We start from the raw sequence: 19,924 nt of genomic DNA, 5'->3' as shown, positions 1-19,924 counted from the left end.
TAGTGAGCAGTGGTTACGCAAGAAGGGTAGCGGAGACGTGATGTGGAGTGAGAGAATACGCGCGCGCCAGAACGACAATGCATACCTAGGTACAATACTTTTGAATGAAGTCAAACGTCGTATTTCGAGTCACAGTACAGGCGTGTGAGACAAAGCGTTACAAGATAGAACAGCGCTCCAGACTATACAGGCCTTGTTCTGAGCGCTCCAGACGACTGAACAAAGCAATTCACCTCTTACATCCTTCGCAGACTCTTTTGCCTCATGACATCATGAGTAGGTTACCTTTTTTGTAAAAGCATTGTCGCGCAAGGCAGGTCAGACCAGTGACAGCATCTGACGCTAGTAGCAGTGTGAACCCAGAACATGTTAAGAGTGAAAGCAATGAGAGAGACGACGCATCGTGATGCCCTGGAGCCTTGCCAAAAAGCCTTCTCGAGAGGTACCAGACATAGCCCAGCAGCTAAGGTAACACCAAGCACCACGAAAAATGAATGGTGGGTGAGCGCATGGAGATTGAACGTGAAGTTTTTGCCATTAAACGCTATCATGGAAGCGCCTCAGTATATAACGCTGAGCGCAAGGAGATTCGTGAAAAAGGAAAAGGAAAAGAAGTTACTCCTATGAGCACTCGACGCAGCCAACCTCAATACCCTCAATCACCAGAGGCTTACTGTACTCACTTGGGACATTGCCCATTCCCATATCGACATCCTTCACACTGCCCGTCTCACTCTGTGTCTCGCTACCAAGCGCAGAATCGCTCTTGCGCCTCCTAGCCTCAGTCTCTTCTTCAATGTACGCGTACTCGTTCCTCCAATCACACAACATCTTGCTCGTGACGTTGCTACCGCCGCAAAGTACAATGACGACCTTGTCTTCTGGGCGGACTGGGCGGCCGAGGGCCTTCTCGAGTCGACCATCATAGCAGAGAGCGACGTTGATACCGCAGGCGAGCTCTACCATGATGCGCTCGTCGTCTGCTAGGCGCCAACAGCCCATTGCTGCTTCTGCGTCGGGTAGAACGATGCTTCGAACGTTGCCTCGCTGAGCGTATTTGAAGGTCGCGTCTGTTACGCGGGCGCAGCCTAGACTTGTTGCTTGTGATGTGATCTTGGGTAGTGTGATGAGTTCCTTGGCCTGGAGCGCTGCGTTGAGACTCTCGGCGCCAGCAGTCTCCATGGCGAGGATGGTTGTCTTACTCATTTGGTGTTTATCCATAGACTGGCAGATACCGTTGATTAGACCGCCGCCGCCGACAGAGCAGATCAGTACGTCTGGCTCGCCTGGGAGTTGAGCTGCGATCTCGTCCATGCAGGTGCTGTTGCCTTGCCAGATGTCTGGGTGATCAAAGGGTGGGCAGTAGATGGTCGAAGTTTGTGCCTGATGGATGCGTCAGTGTCTCAGTCAAATTGTATACCTGGAGAGGACCGTACGTAGGGCATTACATGCTCCTTGAGATATGTGTCTGCATCTTTCCAAGCTGCACCGTATTGGATAACCTCGTACGCACCCGCTGCTCGTAGTTTGGCAACCATCAAAGGTGCTGTGGCGGTGGGTACAACGACAGTGCACGGTAAGTTGAGAGCGCGAGCAGAGTGGACGGCAGCGAGACCTGCATTGCCACCGCTGGATGCGAATATGTGAGGGCGCGAGCCTTCTGGGAGTTCTGCGAGACGACGGAGGATGTAGTTGCCAATTCCTCTGGTAGACGAATCAGTACCCTATTGAGTAGCGGCTGAAGGGATCGATGCTTACCGTGACTTGAATGATCCAGAAGGTTGGAGATTTTCCAGCTTGAGAAAGATTCTGCTTCTACGATTTAGAATTCCCTTTTCTTGAAGATGGGGCCATGTTGTGACGTGAAAGTGAGGAGATGGGGTAAAGGTGAGAGGGAGTGTGACCGTACCATCCCGCTGCTTCAGACAGCGCGTACGACTCTCTCAGCGGAGTCTGAACCCATGGGTTTTGCTGGGACGCCTCGTCGATGTAGCACTCCTTGACGGCCATGATGAAAGTAGGGAAAGGATTGGGGTATCACAGAATTGTATTAGAAGCAAGTGTAAGATGAGAAGTAGACGAAGAGCTTGATGTTTGGTGTTCAGAAACGCTTTGTTTGGTCGCAGTCTAAGGGTACAAGAGCCACTCCTTTATCTCTACCATGATGGCTTATCGCTCCGCAAGCACCCGCAACCCTAGTGTCCAGGTCATGGAGCCAGAGGGGTAAAGGCAGCACTGTGGCACACCGAATCCACGATGTGTTGTATCGATTACCCTATAAAGTGCATAAATTACCCTATAGATTCTCGATAAGGAACAAGCGACCACGCTGCGACTGCAAAATGACACAAGCATGAGACCGGTACGCAGCAGCTTGGGTCAGGGTTTGGATTTCCAGAAGCGGTTATCAACGGCGGGACCATTTTCTGCCAGGGTTTGCCGCCTCCAAACAGTGGTGGACTTGGCGCGGCCTTGCCTATCAGAGGACGCGCATCAGTTGTCTATGCGGGTGATGAGTCCAGAAGGCCCGGAGCCGATAACAAATCGGCGAGACGGTGAAGACGGGGTTGGCTGGGAGGCTGATGTTAGGATGACATGACGGCTGCGGGATTGGCGCGAGCGATCCCCGACGGAAAGGAAAACTCTCGCACATGAGTGGAAGACGCGTCCATGCTCCCATCACGATGCAACTTTCCTGCGATAGCTATCGACGTTTCAGACAGGGCTTCCCCAGAACGAAAACTGCATGCGGACGTCGGAACAGATCATGCGGATCCGCAGACCATGTTGAAAACGCTAGTTGGGTATCTCTGTAATGCTTCTCAAGTTTACGCTAATCATGGGGTTTACGCAGCAACCTTTGGTTGATCGAGGAGGCCTTTCCTAAAGTTCCAGTAGTTTGCTCGGATCGGATCGTACTTTGTCGCCAACAGCTCCAGGGCTTTCTCCGCATTTTCTTTGCTGTTCTCTTCTTCCGCATAGATGTCGGCTAGGAGATCAAGAGCGTGGCTTGAGTGGACGTCGTCTGGCCTCTGCACATCAGCGAATTCACCCGCGAAGTCCTTGAGGGTCGACTTGGGAAGTTCCGCTGCGCGAATGATACCCAAGACATAGTTCCATGGGCTCTGGTTCTGGGGCGCTTTCCGGATGGCTGCTTTGGTGTACCTACGGGGTTAGTATCGTCGAGCAGCTTGGGGCGATAACAGACATACTCTATCTCCCGATTCACAAGATCTGCGCTTGGCTTCTCCTCTCTACCGCCAACGACTAGGTAGTAGCGATGGTTCCAGGCAGAGTTGTTGCGCACATCTTCCTCGATCATGCTGTGTGTCCACTCGAGCTCTTCGGGCTTGTCAAAGAGATCGAAGCGCTTGACCAGCCATTGCCTGTAACTCCACACATGGTAGTTCTTGGAGTCCAATTCCAACATGGAGTTTATGAACTCTGGTTCGCCCTCGCATGAGCCGAGCTCGTCGATGATGGTGTGTCGGTGGTGCCAGATCTGGTAGTTCTTGAGGTGCTTCAGTGCGGTCGGGTTGAGCCATGCGATTTCATCCTTCAGTGATCGACCAATCTCAGAGATGGTTTTGGCGCGGTAGAGCCTGCGGGGGGTTAGCAGGGTGGTTGTTGGAGAGCTCCCTGTGCGACTGCTGGTAGGCAGTGTCTCCTCCGAAACTCCGCAACTTGACCGAGCATACGACGTACCAGACAGTGTAGTGCGCGGGGTTCATGCTGATGATGTGCTCCGTGAGGCCGAGCACCCGCTCGCTGAACTCGTTCTTTGCCATGACGGCGCGCAGGTAGCCCATGGCCTCGCTGTACTCCTCCGTGTATGCGATGGCAGCGAGCGGATGCAGGCCGCCGTCATCCTGGGGAAGTGGCTCAATGTCCGCCCATGCCTCGTCGTCGTGGTAGTATTTCGGCATTCTTTCCCTGACGCCTTTTGCCTTGGGGTTGGTGGGATATGCGCTCGCAGGTAGCAATGCGCGCAGCAGGCGATATGGCGACAGGAAGATGGTCTCGAGCCAGGCGCGAATGAAGTTGAAGGCCATAGTGGGGTGCGAGCTTATGTCCGTTGCTTGGCAGAAAACCAACGGTTGCCATGCTCTTTTCAACCGTGTTCGCAGAACAATAGCAAGCCATTTGCACATGCATCAGACGCCCTTTCCACGCTTCCCATTTGTGTAGCCCTCCAGTCGCACGATGATACGCCCAAGGTCCTTGGTGTGGCACCCGTATCGGCCTGCGAATAAGGGTACCCCTTCCGGGAATCTGAACTACTACTCTAGCACCAGAAGCCATGTGCGATGAACAATACTAAGACACCACAATGTAGCTGGGGCTCACTGACATGCAGTCGCCGAGGTAGTCTGCAAGGAGGCCTGCAAGCGGACCAAGTGTGTGCATTGGAGCATGATTGATTCCTCAGATGAGGCAGGCGTGACTGGTGGTCATAGGACATCCATCGCAGCAGCTCCTGCACTGGACGCATTTCCAGATGCGCTTTCCCCAGCAACAATCCACTCGCGCTTTCTCCCACGTCAGCAGATAGCAGATACGCCGTTGCCAGAGCTTGCCCAAACAGACAAGAGGTCGTCTGCTGCATTACCTCTTCCGCTTCAACCCCTCTTGTGGTACCACAGCCTTCACTATCGCACCCACAAGAGCAACACGCTTACCAGCCCCGCAATGCCCGTCGCGGAAGAGCTGGCGGCCAAAGACGCCTTGATCAAGAAGCAGCGTGACGTCATCGCCAAATACCTTATCCTCGACATCGAAGACTTTCTGGCCGAGGCGCGCGAGAAGGCAGAAGCCGAGACGGCAGAAGCGTATGAGCGTGCGTTGGCAGAGGAAAAGGCCAGGGGCAGAGTATGTCGAGCTCACAGAGGCTCGTCGCCAAAGCGTCGTCGCTCGCTCTGCATCGCCCAAGACATTGCATCCTTCATTTGTTGCCGACAAGGTGGCTGACTCGCTTCTCTGTACAGTTGGCGAAATGGAAGACAATCTACAAACTGCAATACGATGGCGTCCCACTGCGCAGCATCATCTACTACAACCTCCGCAGCCTCTGGGAGTCTTGGGGCACCAATCCGTACCATTTGCACGCCGCCTGGTACGCCATCATGCTGACCTTGCTGTTGCTCTGGCTCATCGGCAGCATCGTTTGCGGATACTATGAAGCGGAGCAGGAGAACGGCAGCGTGCGACTGGCGAAGCTGTGCAGGGGCATTCTGGGCTCCATCCCGCCAATTGTGCAGTTCATCCTCTTCTTGTTCCCGCCGCTGTTTGTACAATTCTGATGAGACATGGGCTGATGCGGGACGGCAGTGTCGGCTGAGACCTATGGGGCGAAAGTGCTTGCCCATGGCATACGTGATATCAAATTAGGGTAGAAGGGTGTAATGGGAGAAAGACGTCTAGGGAAGTAGCTTAAGACACGGAATCTTACAATAATGAACGCATCATGTAACAACCAGCAGAGTCACGATGAGCATCTGGCAGCAAAAGGTGCTGATGCGCTTCGTCTTTTTCTCGTCTCATGTTGCGCACCGCTACAAGAAAAGACTGGTCGCTTTGTTTGCCGATTGAGCGCATGTCTTGGGCATCCGAGACAAAGACACTGGTATCCTGACAGGTATAACTGGAAAGTAACTCGACCGTTGATTACGATTTGCGTCTCCTCATCTCCTTGACCGAACCGCAATCGGAGCGTGCCTGGCAACCCCTGTCTGTGATGTCACCTGCTTCCGCGCCTTAGCGTGCCAGGTACCTGAAACCCTTATCCCCTTATCGTCTCCTCCCCCCGTCCAACGGTCGCGAAATTTCGCGAACACGCTCGTGCGACAAACGTCATAAAGCCTTCCCCGCCGTCGCGCATTTCATCTCTCATATCTCCCAGCACCCATCGTTCGACGCGCAATGCCTCCTAAACGACGCGCCTACGAGGCCATTGACCTCACAGGAGACGACGATGCGCCCGCCTACTCTTCGAGCCCGCGCCGCGCACCCAAGCAAGCTCGTACATCGCACAACCAAGCGCAACGCACTACATCTGGCTCGTCGCAAGCAGATGCCATCTTTATCGACGAAGACGACGAAGACGACGCCTCCCAGGAAGTCCCGGATGCGACGCAAGCATACAACCAGCAGCAGTACGACTACATACTATATGGCATCAAGGACGACAAGGTTGTGGGCTTGCGATTCTACAATGGATACGCAACGAAGGGCGAGATGGTGATTCTGAGTCGCGAACCCCACAATAGGTTTGACAGTAATGCGATCAAAGTGAGCAACGTACAAGGTGCACAGATCGGACACCTTCCACGAGGACCCGCATCCAAGTTGGCCAAATACATGGACGAGCGCAGTCTGCTTATCGAGGCGCAGCTCACAGAGGAGAAGGGCGAATATGACTGCCCTATGCAGCTTAAGCTATACGGCACTAATGACCCAGCCGTGAAGCAACAGCTCATGACACGGATGCGACGCGACGGACTTCCTATCGGACATGCTTCAGACCAACAGCGCAAGGAAGCTGCGGCTGCGAAGGCGGCTGCGAAGGAACGCGAGCGTATAGCCAAGCAAGCCGCCAAAGAGGCCAAAAAGAAGGGCGCCGCCGTGGTGGGTGTTGCGGGTAGCCAGGCACCCGAGAGTAGCATGGGCGAATTTGCTGGTAGCTCTTCACAGGGACCAGGTCTCGTGCCAGGGCCTAGTATGGAAGACATCATCGGCGGAAGCCTACGCTTCAACCCAAGAAACGTCGAGGAGATGGTGGAAGAGTACGGCGTCAAGGAAGAAGACCTGGTAAGTGATGCGCACGTGCGACCCCAGTATCTACCACTAACATTCGGCAGGCGAAAATGCCACAAGCGCCCCAACCCGACGCTCTTCTCACTGAGCTGCACCCCTTCCAGCTGCAAGGCCTGCAATGGATGCTCGACAAGGAAAGCCCCAGACTACCAGCACCGAATACCAGAGAAGTGGTCCAGCTATGGCGGCGACACACTCGCGACCAGAACGCCTTCACGAACGTAGCAACGAATTTCTCGATCAAGAATCCAACACTAGCTTCTGGGGGTATCCTGGCCGATGACATGGGCCTGGGAAAGACTATTCAGACCATCTCGCTCATTCTGGCGGATCGTGCACTGAACCTCCGCGCAGACGATTCATCCGGTGCCACGCTGATCCTTGCTCCCGTATCGGTGATGAGCAACTGGAGCACTCAGATGAAGAAGCATGTCAAGCCCGAACACGCTCTTCGTGTTATGTTCTGGCATGGTCAAAGGAAGGAACCCATCACACCCAAGTCGATCGAAAACTACGATGTCGTGATCAGCACCTACGAGTCTGTTGCTTCTGACTGGTACTCGCAGACGAAGCCTACTGTTCCACGACGATCCGGACCCTTCTCTATCAAGTGGCGCCGCGTCATCCTCGATGAGGGCCATGGCATAAGGAACCCGAAAGCCAAGAAGACGATCGCCATTACCAATTTGATCGCGCAGTCCCGCTGGACGCTTACTGGCACTCCAATCATCAACAATCTCAAGGATCTCTACTCTCAAGTCCGTTTCCTACGTCTTTCGGGTGGTCTTGACTCTTTCGAAATCTTCCACAGTGCCATCATGCGTCCAGTCATGCAAGGCGACGTCCAAGGCCACAAGGTGCTCCAGCAGCTGATGTCAGGTATCTGTTTACGTCGCAAGAAGGAGATGTCATTCATTGACCTACGACTACCTGAGCTGTCCGAATACGTACATAAGATCAAGCTACATCCGCATGAACAGGAGAAGTACGACGCCTTGGAGGCTCAGGCTAAGGGTACGCTGGACGTCTACAAGCACAACATCGGGAAGAAGAACGCCGGGGACACTTACCGCCATCTCCTTGAGGTACTGCTCCGAATGCGACAAGTTTGCAACCACTGGCAGCTCGTGGGCGAAGAGCGCCTCGACTCCATCATGAAACAGCTCGAAGCAGAAGGTGTCGTCGATCTTACAGAAGAGAACAAGGCCGCGCTCCAGAAGATGCTTCAACTCTCCATCGAATCGCAGGAAGACTGTCCGATCTGCTTGGACGTATACAAAGAGCCCGTCATCACCAAATGCGCTCACGTCTTCTGCACTCCCTGTCTAGAACGCGTCATCGAAACCCAACACAAGTGCCCCATGTGCCGTGCAGACTTGGATTCCATCGCAACTACCACGGTGAAACCTGCAAAGGAACTGTCCGGCGCTGCTCCTGCGCCGTTGACACAGGACCAGATCGCCGACAGGCAATCTCTCGAGAAGAACACCAGTACCAAAGTCGAGGCACTTCTCGACATTCTCCGGGCATCCGCCAACGACCCCACAAACAAGACCATCATCTTCAGCCAATGGACTTCTTTCCTCGATCTCCTAGAGCCACACCTCACCCTCTACGGTCTGAAGTACGTACGCATAGACGGCTCCATGTCCGCCACACAACGTGACGTCGCCCTCGAAGCGCTAGACTCCGATCCAAAGACGACCATCATGCTCGCCTCACTCGCCGTATGCAGTGTCGGCTTGAACCTCGTTGCCGCAAACCAAGTTGTTCTGGCGGACTCATGGTGGGCGCCTGCCATTGAAGATCAAGCCGTGGACCGTGTGCATCGACTAGGACAGAAGCGCGAGACGAAGGTCTTTCGTCTGGTAGTTGAAGGTAGTGTAGAGGAGCGGGTCTTGGGTATTCAAGAGGAGAAGAGGAAGTTGATGGGCTTGGCGTTTGCGGAGAAGGAGGGCGGGAAGCAGAGGAAGAAAAGGGCTGGAGCTGGTCTAGGTGACCTTCAGAGGTTGCTCGGGACGCAACAGCCTGCTAGTCAGACGCAGACGCAGACACAGGCCGCTTAGGGGGGAAGAGGGTGGAGTTGGATGTTCCGTGTACGATATAGTGTTGTACCCATGGTTGTGTGTTAGCCATTTAATGGGGTGATCTAATGAATGAACGAGCCTTCTTTTCTATCACTCTTGGTCGCTATTGATACATGTCACAGTAGTGTTGATATGCTGCTGTGAGTGAAGTATTGATGTTTCTTCCGTAGACATACGAAGAGATGGTGTTGACGAATTGACCGGTACGTGACCGCAAAGATTCTCAACGGCAGAGTGATTTTAAACCGTTGACCCTCAGACAAAGTCGTACTGGCGTAATGAGAAGGCATGCAAACGAAGACAACTTTGGTATCTAGGAGATGGGTTGCAGAGTTGAGGAATCTTTTTTTTTTGGCTCTTGGCGCACATGTGATACAATGTAACAACGAGCAATTCGATGTGTATTTATTTCCACGACATCCGATGGCAAAAAGTATTTTACCCTTATTCATTAGACTGCCTTTCTATCGTCTGACTATGATCAATTGCCTGTGAGCATGTCGTGGTGCTCCTGGCCAAATTGCACCGGTTTTGATACTGTTCAACAGGGCCATATTCCGGGTTCGCCACGGCGCAACTCTATCAACGCCGCACGACAATATCGGGAGAAGCGAATATTCTCAGAGCACATACATTTACGTCGATGGAGTGTTCACAGGGTGCAAAGCATATTGAGAAACGGATGTAGATTAAACTCGCCAGGGCGCGTGTTTGCCGTCGGCTTCGGATAATTCACCTTGAAGGGGTTCAGCTCCTGACATACACATTCCACGACCATAACGTCAAAATGACTACTCGCGTCATGGAGCATACATTTCGGAGTGCAACAAAACGGCGCCGCTCAATTTGCAGACAACTTGACGCCGGGAGGTTCACTGCTGTAGATATAGCGCTAGTCCAGCTTCGGAACGACGAATGATGGATGCTTGCTCACAGAGATGAATCGAGTCACTGCAAAGCCACAAGCAAGACATTTGCGCGTTCAGTGCTGCTCAGAAGGCATAGGGCCTCGACCTGAGCGTACTGGTGCAGCAAAGGCTGCGAGTCACGAAAGTATGTTCTACCTTTTTCCAGTGAAGGCGCCACTAGAAACAGGCGCCCCCACAAAGTGTATATGATAGATGATGCAATATGTTCTCTCTGGCAGGTCGACGACACATGAAGGGACATGGAATATGACCCTCAAGCAACCGGGGAAACGGACTATCGTCCTGCGCCGCGAGGAGCAGAAGCAGTACGCAGAGGTGCGAAGTTTTTATGGCCGCCGCACTAGCGCGTCGGCGCGCGCGTTTCTCCGACCGGCACGTGACACCGGCTAAGCTTCGGCGGGCCCGAGGAACCTCAAAAGACTTTTCGCCGCGCGCTCAAGCGACCTCTTCTCTTCATGGCCGCTGATGAATCATTTGAATAATTGATAGGAAGAGTAATACGTGGCCTAGGCTGCGACTGATTACAACATCACAACTTCTGAGGCCTGTTTCACGTTCCTGTTCGGAATTACTACGCGGTTGCTGCGGCGCTGTCGCGGAAGCTCGACGCGACCGTTGGATGACACCTGGGTGTTTCGCAGATTGGAGAGCACGCGCAGGCCTGTGAGACGGGCACAGTGCCAGGGACGTATGGCGACTTCGACACAGCCGCTGTCGCTGCTTCAGATCATTCGCCGTTGAGATCTGCCATGTTTCAGCGAGAATCCTGTATGAGATGGATGGGCCGTGGCCACGAGGGCGCAGGGAATGCCCTATTCTCGTCGTCTCTGTTCATGCGGTTTGCATTTCGTATGTTTCCAGAAGATGGCTTTTTGCCTGAGGATGCCGCGAAACAAAGCGCCGTGCGTCTGGATTCATGCGGTGCCTCGGCATTGGCGCGGGATGGTGGCCATGGAGGAACTTTCGGCGTCAGAGCGTAGGAGGACATGTTCGGTCGGACACTGCGGCGTGCGTGCCTCGTGCTCTCGAGTTCTCGACCCGGGTTTCCTTTGCTCGACCGCGGCGCCGCTCGCTTTTGGCTGTACATGTGAACAGAGTCAGTCGGCCCGTACGGCGGCTGATAGCGACGTCGAGTGCTCAGTCAGTCAGTAGTCAACATGATCGGTGAATACCAGGTTGCTTGCAGCCGCGGGGACGCTACGGCTGCCAACTTGCTCGCTGTCTTTACGACTCTGAATTTACCGGTCCTGGACAAAGTTTACGTCAATAAGCTACTATAGTACGTCAGGTTCACATGTTCATGACAATTACCTGCTCGTCTACGCCCCATCCTCTGGTCGAGGAGAACTATCGAGCATGTACAACTTCACGCGCGTCACTTTCAATTGCGATCGTCGTGCCGACGCGCCCGTATGCCCAAGATCTGCGCTCGATCGGCGACTTTCCATACGTTGGGGAGCACAGTCACTAGCCGTCCATGGTCGGTTTGTCCCGCAGCGTTGCGAGACCCTGGTGCCATGAGCACTTATGGTCTTGTCTCGCCGACTTGGGGAGATGTCGCCTGTAGAGGTCTCGTGTCATGGCCAGAGGACGGTCTGCAGAGATTTCGATGACCAGCCAAGGCGCGACGTGCCGAGTGATTTGCGATGAATGGAAGCTTTCGAAACTTAACAGCATTGAATAACACGGGTCTTATCCACCCGGGACCTGGTGCTAACCACATTCACGGTCGTTTCACCGCGGGCTTATCGTATGCCGATATTGTCGATAGAATCCCACGTGTGTCGGGCTGATGGTGAGATCCAGCCCGTAGCGGTGCGACCTCGACCGCCTGCTCACAGGCCAGCTGCTTCGGCAATAGCCACGACGGCTCCAGAACGCGGACCTTTGGGACTTCCCACTTGCCGTCTCGACTAGACGAGACACATGTCCAACCGATGCCTTTCGCACCAGACACTGGCCTCAACAATGTCAAGGCGGTGTCTCGCAGGAAGGGTTGCCCTGGCTGGACCAGCACACCGCATAGCACATCCACATGCATTCAGCAGCAAGCACCGAGCATCAGTGTGGGGAAGAATTCCAGAAGCCACAGGGTCAGGGACCAGTCGTGCGGGCTCTCGGGAGATTACAGACGAGCTTGACCCTGCTTGAGCATAACGCGAATTTCGTTAGAAGCATGTCTGACCGTGCTTGAGACCCCGACGCGGTGGGCTCAGCGATCTGCCAGCTGCCTTATCGGGGTGACATAGCCGTTGTCATTGCCTCTTCGGCAATGGCGACCTTTGATGAGTTTCACAATTCCAGAAGACGACGTTCCCGGTATCGGTGCCTTGGGGACGGTACGTCAGATTTGTCAAGCCTTCAGGGAGGCACCTGGTGCGCATCCTACCAGCAGAGACACCTTGCAACTATTCACGTTGTGTAGTCATGCCCTCAATGGTTTCGGAAGCCACACTTCGTTTCTAACGCGTAAAAGTAACATTGACCCGCGGCATGACGGAACAAACGCAGGAACCTGAGTGGCACGGTCGACTAGCTCTGGTGTTGGTCAAGCCGGCACACATGGCTGTACTTCCGATAGACGTGCTAGCGAGTCAAAGGACACACCATCGCGATAGCCAAATCATGGGCGAGCGGGATGGAAGCCCCAACCCCGCCAGGCTGGAAAACTTCCTTCGAGAGGACGAAGATCAGGGCCTCGTGAGTCTCGGCCAATGACAAGGCTGAAGAAGTGGAGAGAGAGTCGAGTGGAGTTGTGCTATGGAAGCCATGCGTCGTTCCCCGGCGCCGAAGCACGCCGCACACGCTAACTGACACGGCCCACACCACGGAAGAGCCCTTCTTCAACTTGAGTCGCATCAGGACCCTGTTGAGTCGTAAGGGAGCCCCGCTGATGTGGCCTTCTAGAAATTGCATCGTCTTGACATGAAGCAGTGAGCATGACGACAGTGGTAGGGCGAGCAGACGGCGCGAAAATCCCACGAAATCTTTTCCTGGAGTCACGATAAGCCCGCATGTTGTACGGGGTCTCACTTACCGTTTGTTCCTGCATTGTACCTGCAGTAGACGCTATTCTCGATCAATAAGCTCTGCAGTCAATGTGGGGGATGACGGCCAGGCGGATGCCATCGGGCCTGTTCGAGTCGACCAACGCTTGTCACGCGAAAGACACGCCGCTTTTACGAGTAAGCCACTTAGGCCTCGCCGGCGGCTTCATAACTTTGCACCCGCAGCATTCGATAGCTCGTTTCTATTTGTGCCGAATCTTATACGAGGCACCAACATGCATAACTCATACCGCGGCGGAAGTGTAAATGGTGAGGCATCCACTTCATCCGCGTCATAGCCAGCCAACTGCGTCTACTATCGATACCTAGATAGAGCAGCTGGTTGCTTTGTCTGGTACACCACCACAATCGGTCGCTGCACGAGTGGTAGCCGAAGTGGCAGCCCAACACCTGAAACACACTTGCGAGATGGATTAAGGCCGCATGTGCAGCTATATGACCATGCATCCCACCAACCGAATTTCTTTACACCCTTCGAAGAAGAATGGTATCGGTGGCGACTTGCAGAGAGCTGCACACGAGTATGTCGCACCATTAAGAATAGCCGTGTTTTCGACCACTGGGAGGGCGCGGATCCCAGGCCCTTCAGCTCGCGGGCAAATCACGCTCAACGGGGATCCTGTTCTTGCACCATGGCTTACGTTCCTGCGTAAGCCCGGCATGTCAAGTTCTCGCTCCAGTGTTGCGCGATGGGTGTGGCAATGGACCATTTTTCTACCCTCGCGTCGGGCGACTTGACGCGATACATTCCTACATCTCTGTGCATGCGTGGCTGGTGGAGTTGTTGTGGACATCGTGAGACACATCGCTCGTACGCTTCTGCATCGCAGGAAGGCGTCGCGAGTCTTGTGGTGTGCGGGCAACGTTGACGCCGGCCACAGCGCGTCCAAAAGCACTCAATCAACAACGACATCAGCATGCCCGGTGTTGCTTCTGTGATGCTGGAGGGTGGCACTGCGGGCGGTACGGCGTTGTCGTGCGTGACATATTCAGTGGAGCGCGCAGCGTCATCACCATCACGAAGAGCGGGAGAGACGCGACGCTGTATGGATGTTTCAAAACATAGTTCAACCGGCAGGGTCTCGCAGCTATCATTATCGATTGGCAGATAGGATGATAGGCTGAATGATGCCCGGGCGCGCTAATCTCGAGGCGAGTTGGAGGGCCGTCTGAAAGGGCATGCTGTGGTGTGGTTTGTCAGACGAGACGCAAGACACACCCGACGCTCGCCCAGTCATCGGCAGTATCACCCTTCGCTACCCATCACTCGCTGTTCAGAACAACGGCCACACCGTGGCGAGGCTCAGTTGCCGTCAGCTATTGCATCGTCTCCATTCGGAGAGGGCGGTAGAACCCACTACGTAGGCAGTGTGCAGGCCTTCCATCCCACCATGTGCTGTGCTGGCGACGTAGCCAATGCCTGGAGGCCTGCCGGAACCGCCGCGCACATCTCATTTCGCGTATAGCCCCATGCAGCTATGCATTGGGCGAATAATTTTAGGCCCAAAAACCCATGCATTAATGCACTCGCTGCTTTTGACGCGAGTCAAGGCTAGGGTCTAATGCAGGATCCCATACCTAGCTGGCTTGTGGAGCTGCGCTGCGCCCCGGCGCACTAGAGCGAGCCGTCCTTCTCTGTGCGCTCATCAGTTCTCTTTTTCACTGGCCTGCCCTTGATCAAGGTTCATCAACCACGTCCCTCTCGTTTCTTTCCGCCGTCGCCGTTCAGGTTTTCATCTTGGGTCTCATAATTTTGTGCCCTCACACTCTTTGATCTTCATTATCTATCTTAGTGACAGTTTCGTTATTACGAACTGGCCCACAGTCATTCCTTCGACTCTCTCTTATACTGTCCAGTATCCTGCCTTCAAGTACAACTAATTTGTCCTCGACATCACTCGATACAACTCTATCATCGACCCAACCCACCAACAACAACGTGTACGACGACGACAACTGCTACACTGAACTAAACACACACCTACACACGCAATGGAAGGCTCATATCCCATCCACCCTGTCCAGGCAATGCAATCGCCATTCTTCTACTACAACCCGGACCCTCAAGGGGAGAACACACGCCAACACGGTCACTTCACACCCCACCCATCCGGACAGGCTACCTTCCAAGCACAGAACATGTACTACCAGAGGCCAACGTCGGCATGCTCTCAGATGTCCTACCCTCAGACCGCCTACGCCAACCAGATGCTGACTCCCGTCGCATCTCCTCAGCCAATGTACCAGAAGCCAACGATCTTGATCCAACCTCAAGACTCGCCGTACCTTCACCCCATTGACACTGACTACTCGTTCTCGCCTGCCACGCCTCCTCTTTCATCGTGCGGTAGCAACACCAGCAGCCCTCCTTCCACATGCGATGTCCTCCCTACACCGCTGCACGACATGTTCTCTGCTGAGGGCATCGAGGGTGTAAAGCAGGGCTGCGAAGGCGAGGTCTTCTCTGAGCTCCTCTCTGCCGGTCTCGAATGGCGTTCAGCCTCCCCACCCATGACACCAGGTAAGTTTATCCAATGTACTATTTGCATCGTCTTGTGCAAGCAATGTCGCTGCCTCGACGTTGCGTGGGCAACTCATTACGTGTGTGCGTGGACAGCTTTGCTAACTACTTCAAGTCTACATCCAGCCTCCGTCGGCTAACCAGGGGTCCTACCTCCTGTCTGCAACTTCATGCCCCTCGCTTTCCCCATCACCATCACCAGTGCCCCGCTCTGCCTTTGCGGAAGCCGAGAACAACTTCTGCAACCCCCGCGATCTCACCGTCTCCGCCACTACCGAGCTTCCTGTCGTCACACTTTGCCCCGGCGACGAGGAGCACAAGGTTGTCCTCAAGGGTGAGACTGCCAAGGTAGACAGCTTCGAGCCTGCTCAGTCGTTCCACTTCACCGGACTCCCTACTTTCGAGCCCCTGTTCGAGCTTGACTGCGAGGACGACTTCACTGGCCTGGTCAACTTCTCCACCGACAACGCCCACTTTTGCGGCAGCAAGCGCCAGCGCACTGACCTAGGAGCCTTTTCTCCCGAAGAGGACTTCCTCAGCGACGAGAGCTTCACCGACTTCGAGGAGGAGCTTGTCAACGGCCTGCCCCTTACCCCTGCCACCAGCGACTTTGACATGTCGGCCACTTCTGACATGAAGAGGCGTACAGTCAAGAAGGCTCGTTCCGAGTTCAGCGAGACTGAGTCCGACTACCAGGGTAAGCAACAGACATCCGGTGATGACAACACCATGTCTGGAGCATCAAGCCAACAAGAATCAGGTCAAGCCGAAAACGCTGTCGGCTCCAGCTCAGACGAACACGCCACTCCCGTCGCGCCTACCAGCCGTCGCGGTCGCAAGCAGTCGCTCACCGACGACCCTTCCAAGACCTTCGTCTGCACTCTGTGCTCGCGTCGCTTCCGCCGTCAAGAGCACCTCAAGCGCCACTACCGCTCTCTCCACACTCACGACAAGCCCTTTGAGTGCACCGACTGCGGTAAGAAGTTCTCCAGGAGCGACAACCTGTCCCAGCACCAGCGCACCCACGGCACTGGCGCTGTCAGTCTCGAGGTCATGGGCTCCGACTTCCATCACTCGGACATGCAGCACGGCCAACCCGGCGCGTTCGGCGCACAGGCGCCTTCCACCATGGGCGAGATCCTCTACAACGCCGCTGCCGAGATCCCCACATCAAGCTCAGACGGATCCGAGAACGAGTCTTCCCCCAGCCAGAAGAAGCGCAAGAGGAACGAGTAAACCTTCTTCACTACCACACTTCTCCTTTCAACTCTTAACGACTCTTCATGACCCCCACAACACCTGGTAGAAGGATTATACATCATGCCACACGGCTGCTCGTCCACCCTCACGACATGGCTAGACAGGCGGCACCGATCTACATCAGCGGCTCGAGCTTGCACAATCTGCAGCTAAAACTCTACGCTTCCCTTCTCCCACTGTATTCTACATACCCGATCTGGCTGTACCAACATGCGAGATTGGCATTTTCTTCTCATCGCTTGGTTTTGCGTTTAGCACGGCTTATCGGGACTTCTGGGGCGGACCTTGGCGGACGGATAGATCTGGTGTTTTTCTTGGTTTCACTTTTACGACGACATGGCCATTACCCTACACCGGCCACTGTCGCCGCGTTACCCCGCTGTTTATCTTGCGCTTCCTACACTCGTTGTAATCGGGCAGCCTCATCTGAGCGCCCTCTGACATTCTGGGAATCTTCGCTTCTTTCTCATCACACACATGTAATTGTCAGACTTTTACAATCTGCTCAGCAATGCTTTTGCGTTCTTTGCGGCTCATTGTAGGTTAGAGGTGCTGGCACTGTCCGACTATCATACAAAAACACGTTACATACATACTTCCGATGCTTCTTCCCTGCATGTGACTACTGTGCCATCCATGCGAGCCGCGCGTTGTGCGCACTGTTGTTCTTTGACGATCAGCCGTCAGCGATGGGTGCAGGACGGGACCCTGATACCAAAATACACTATCGCGCTCGCTGCAAAACCCCACGGATCAACCTAGCGCGCGCAGACCCTTAGCGAGATCCAATCCACCTGCGTCTGTCTCATGCAACGAGCGGCACCGGGCCGTCTCAACTCCTTCATTGCTTTTCCCAGACGGTCGCCCGTTTCGAATCATTCGTTTTACCATGTCACCGTCATTGAGCGTAATTGCTTTAATCTCCGGAGGCAAAGACTCGCTCTTCTCCATTCTCCACTGCAAAGCCAACGGCCACAGTGTCGTAGCACTGGCCAATTTGCACCCAGCGCCTTCGGCCAATGACGATGAGGACATCAACAGTTACATGTACCAGACCGTGGGGCATTCGGTCATCCCACTCTACGAAGAAGCGCTAGGAATACCGCTCTATCGACAAGAGATCCTGGGCACCGCCGTAGACTCGAACAGAGACTATGCAACGCCTTTGCAAAAGCAAGAGCAGGATGAGACTGAAGACTTGGTTCCGCTGTTGAGAAGGGTCATGGAAGCTCATCCGGAGGCAAACGCAGTGTCTACAGGCGCCATCCTGAGCACGTATCAACGGACGCGTGTGGAGAATGTTGCGCTCAGGCTAGGGCTGACGCCACTGTCGTATCTGTGGCAGTATCCGCTGTTGCCACCGTATACGCAATCGTCGCTTTTGCATGATATGACGACTGTAGGACAAAAAGCAATCATCATCAAGACGGCGTCTGGTGGTCTGGATGAAGACTTTTTGGGCCTCGATGTCGCTAATCACAAGACTATCGCAAGGCTAGCGAAGGCCATGGGGCGCTATGGTGATGCTGGTGACGGCGCGATACTGGGTGAAGGAGGGGAGTTTGAGACGCTGGCACTGGATGGGCCGAGGTCGATCTGGAAGAAGAAGATAGTGATCGAGGAGGGACCACCTGGGAAACTGGAGGGTGGCCAGGCGGTGCTGAAGATCGAGAAGAGTACGCTAGAGGAAAAGGTTGACGATAACGAAGGTGCTGGCACATTGAGGATACCCGAGCTCTTTGACGACGAGTTCAAGAGAGTGTTGGAAGTGACAAACGCCAGCAACCAAAATGAGCTTTCTGCGTCCACTGAAAAAGAGGGCACTGTTCAGTCTTTTGGGTCGCCCTCTCGAGTGCATCTCCCGTCCATAGTAGACCGACTACCCAGGAATACATCCAGTAACACCTCGACCGTCTTTACATACTCCAACCTCTCGAGCGATACCTCTCCCTCTTCCTCATCCGATTCCCCTTCTCGTCAGCTCTCCAAGATCTTCCTCCGTCTTGACCATATTCTGAAGCAATGTCATGTTTCCAGATCCAGCGTCAACCACTGCACATTGCTCCTCCGCGACATGGCAGACTTTACAGTCCTTAATCCAATCTACGCTCAATACTTCAGCGGCGTGAACCCACCAGCCAGAGCTACGATCGCAGTCGGGGACACCATGCCAAAAGACAGACACGTCATGCTAAGCGTAACCGCGGACAAGGACCAGAACGACCAAGACGGAAAGCTCCTCCACCCAGTAAATAGACAAGGCCTCCACGTCCAAGGCCGAAGCTACTGGGCACCCGCAAACATCGGACCTTACAGCCAAGCCATCTCTGCCCGCCTACCCCCCAGCAAGCAGCACCCCGAAAACGACACCCAAACCACCGGAGAAGTCGTCTACGTAGCCGGGCAAATCCCGCTCATCCCCGCATCCATGGCGGTCTACACAGAACAAGGTTTCCGAGGCCAAGCTCTCCTTTCCCTCCAACACCTCTGGCGCATCGGCCGCACAAAGCGAGTGACATGGTGGACAGCAGCCGTATGTTTCATTCCCGCTTCTGAGACACCAGAGGGGGATGTGCGGACGGCGCAGGAAGTATGGAGGAAGCTTCATACCCCACCTTCATCCTCGACTGACGACGACAACCACGAGGACGAAGACGAAGACGAGGATATTGATCCTTGGGACCGCTTGAACCAACAACACGCCTCGGCCTTCAAGGACTCTACGTTCCGGGCGCCGATCCCTGATCGCTCTGCCATATCTACTGCGCAAAATCAAGGTTCGACCGGGGCTAAGGCAGAGATAGTCGTACCACCTTGTTTCGTCGCCCAGGTGTCTTCTCTGCCGCGCGGTGTGGATATAGAGTGGAGCGCTACGGGTCTTACGTCTCCCTCCATCGCATACGAGCGTGACGCCTCTGTTCCCCAGTGCACTACTACGACGCCGGCGCACAGTCGGTCTCGTTTTTTTACGTTGGAGATCAGGGATGAGCGGGATGTGGAGGTGCTAGGAAAGCTGGGTGCACAGGGCTGGACGAGTGCTACGCTGTATGTTGGAAGGGGGTTTGCGTGGTATGGGAATGGAGGAGAGGGGGTCAAGATGGAGGGTGTGCAGTGGATTCCTTGCCAGAGGGTTTGGGGCGAGGAGGGGAGAGAGGTTTGTGCGCTACTCGTAGGAAGGCTGGATGCGTGAGGGAAGCGGGCAGTATAGATGTCTGTGGAGAGAGAATGGTATCGTGCAATCTTCGT

At 54.5% G+C, this 19,924-nt stretch overlaps 6 protein-coding genes across 6 annotated transcripts; 4 read left to right on the top strand and 2 right to left on the bottom strand.

Moving 5' to 3' along the window:
• Positions 1 to 621: 621 nt before the first annotated feature.
• On the bottom strand, positions 622 to 2,010 carry J4E87_007354 (uncharacterized protein; the record flags this gene model as incomplete). The annotated part of the gene is made up of 4 exons (XM_049378950.1): positions 622 to 1,383; positions 1,437 to 1,704; positions 1,759 to 1,812; positions 1,910 to 2,010. The coding sequence occupies 4 exons, from the start codon at positions 2,008 to 2,010 to the stop codon at positions 622 to 624; spliced, it is 1,185 nt and encodes a 394-aa protein (XP_049231220.1).
• An 836-nt stretch (positions 2,011 to 2,846) lies between these two features.
• Positions 2,847 to 4,052, bottom strand: J4E87_007353 (uncharacterized protein; the record flags this gene model as incomplete). The annotated part of the gene is made up of 3 exons (XM_049378949.1): positions 2,847 to 3,165; positions 3,213 to 3,602; positions 3,706 to 4,052. 3 exons carry the CDS (start codon positions 4,050 to 4,052, stop codon positions 2,847 to 2,849), a joined length of 1,056 nt encoding a protein of 351 aa, XP_049231219.1.
• Positions 4,053 to 4,689: 637 nt separating this feature from the next.
• Positions 4,690 to 5,300, top strand: J4E87_007352 (uncharacterized protein; the record flags this gene model as incomplete). The annotated part of the gene is made up of 2 exons (XM_049378948.1): positions 4,690 to 4,869; positions 4,986 to 5,300. 2 exons carry the CDS (start codon positions 4,690 to 4,692, stop codon positions 5,298 to 5,300), a joined length of 495 nt encoding a protein of 164 aa, XP_049231218.1.
• Positions 5,301 to 5,919: 619 nt separating this feature from the next.
• J4E87_007351 (uncharacterized protein) lies at positions 5,920 to 8,879 on the top strand (the record flags this gene model as incomplete). The annotated part of the gene is made up of 2 exons (XM_049378947.1): positions 5,920 to 6,807; positions 6,858 to 8,879. 2 exons carry the CDS (start codon positions 5,920 to 5,922, stop codon positions 8,877 to 8,879), a joined length of 2,910 nt encoding a protein of 969 aa, XP_049231217.1.
• A 6,010-nt stretch (positions 8,880 to 14,889) lies between these two features.
• J4E87_007350 (uncharacterized protein) lies at positions 14,890 to 16,654 on the top strand (the record flags this gene model as incomplete). Its single annotated transcript, XM_049378946.1, has 2 exons — positions 14,890 to 15,418; positions 15,534 to 16,654. The coding sequence occupies 2 exons, from the start codon at positions 14,890 to 14,892 to the stop codon at positions 16,652 to 16,654; spliced, it is 1,650 nt and encodes a 549-aa protein (XP_049231216.1).
• Positions 16,655 to 17,567: 913 nt separating this feature from the next.
• Positions 17,568 to 19,868, top strand: J4E87_007349 (uncharacterized protein; the record flags this gene model as incomplete). The annotated part of the gene is made up of 1 exon (XM_049378945.1): positions 17,568 to 19,868. The coding sequence occupies one exon, from the start codon at positions 17,568 to 17,570 to the stop codon at positions 19,866 to 19,868; it is 2,301 nt and encodes a 766-aa protein (XP_049231215.1).
• Between the last annotated feature and the right edge of the window lie 56 nt (positions 19,869 to 19,924).

This window comes from Alternaria ethzedia (assembly GCF_023757985.1).
Source record: "Alternaria ethzedia strain BMP 0044 chromosome Unknown scaffold_20, whole genome shotgun sequence".
Classification (NCBI taxonomy): domain Eukaryota; kingdom Fungi; phylum Ascomycota; class Dothideomycetes; order Pleosporales; family Pleosporaceae; genus Alternaria; species Alternaria ethzedia.
This window is presented reverse-complemented; position numbering and strand designations above follow the sequence as displayed.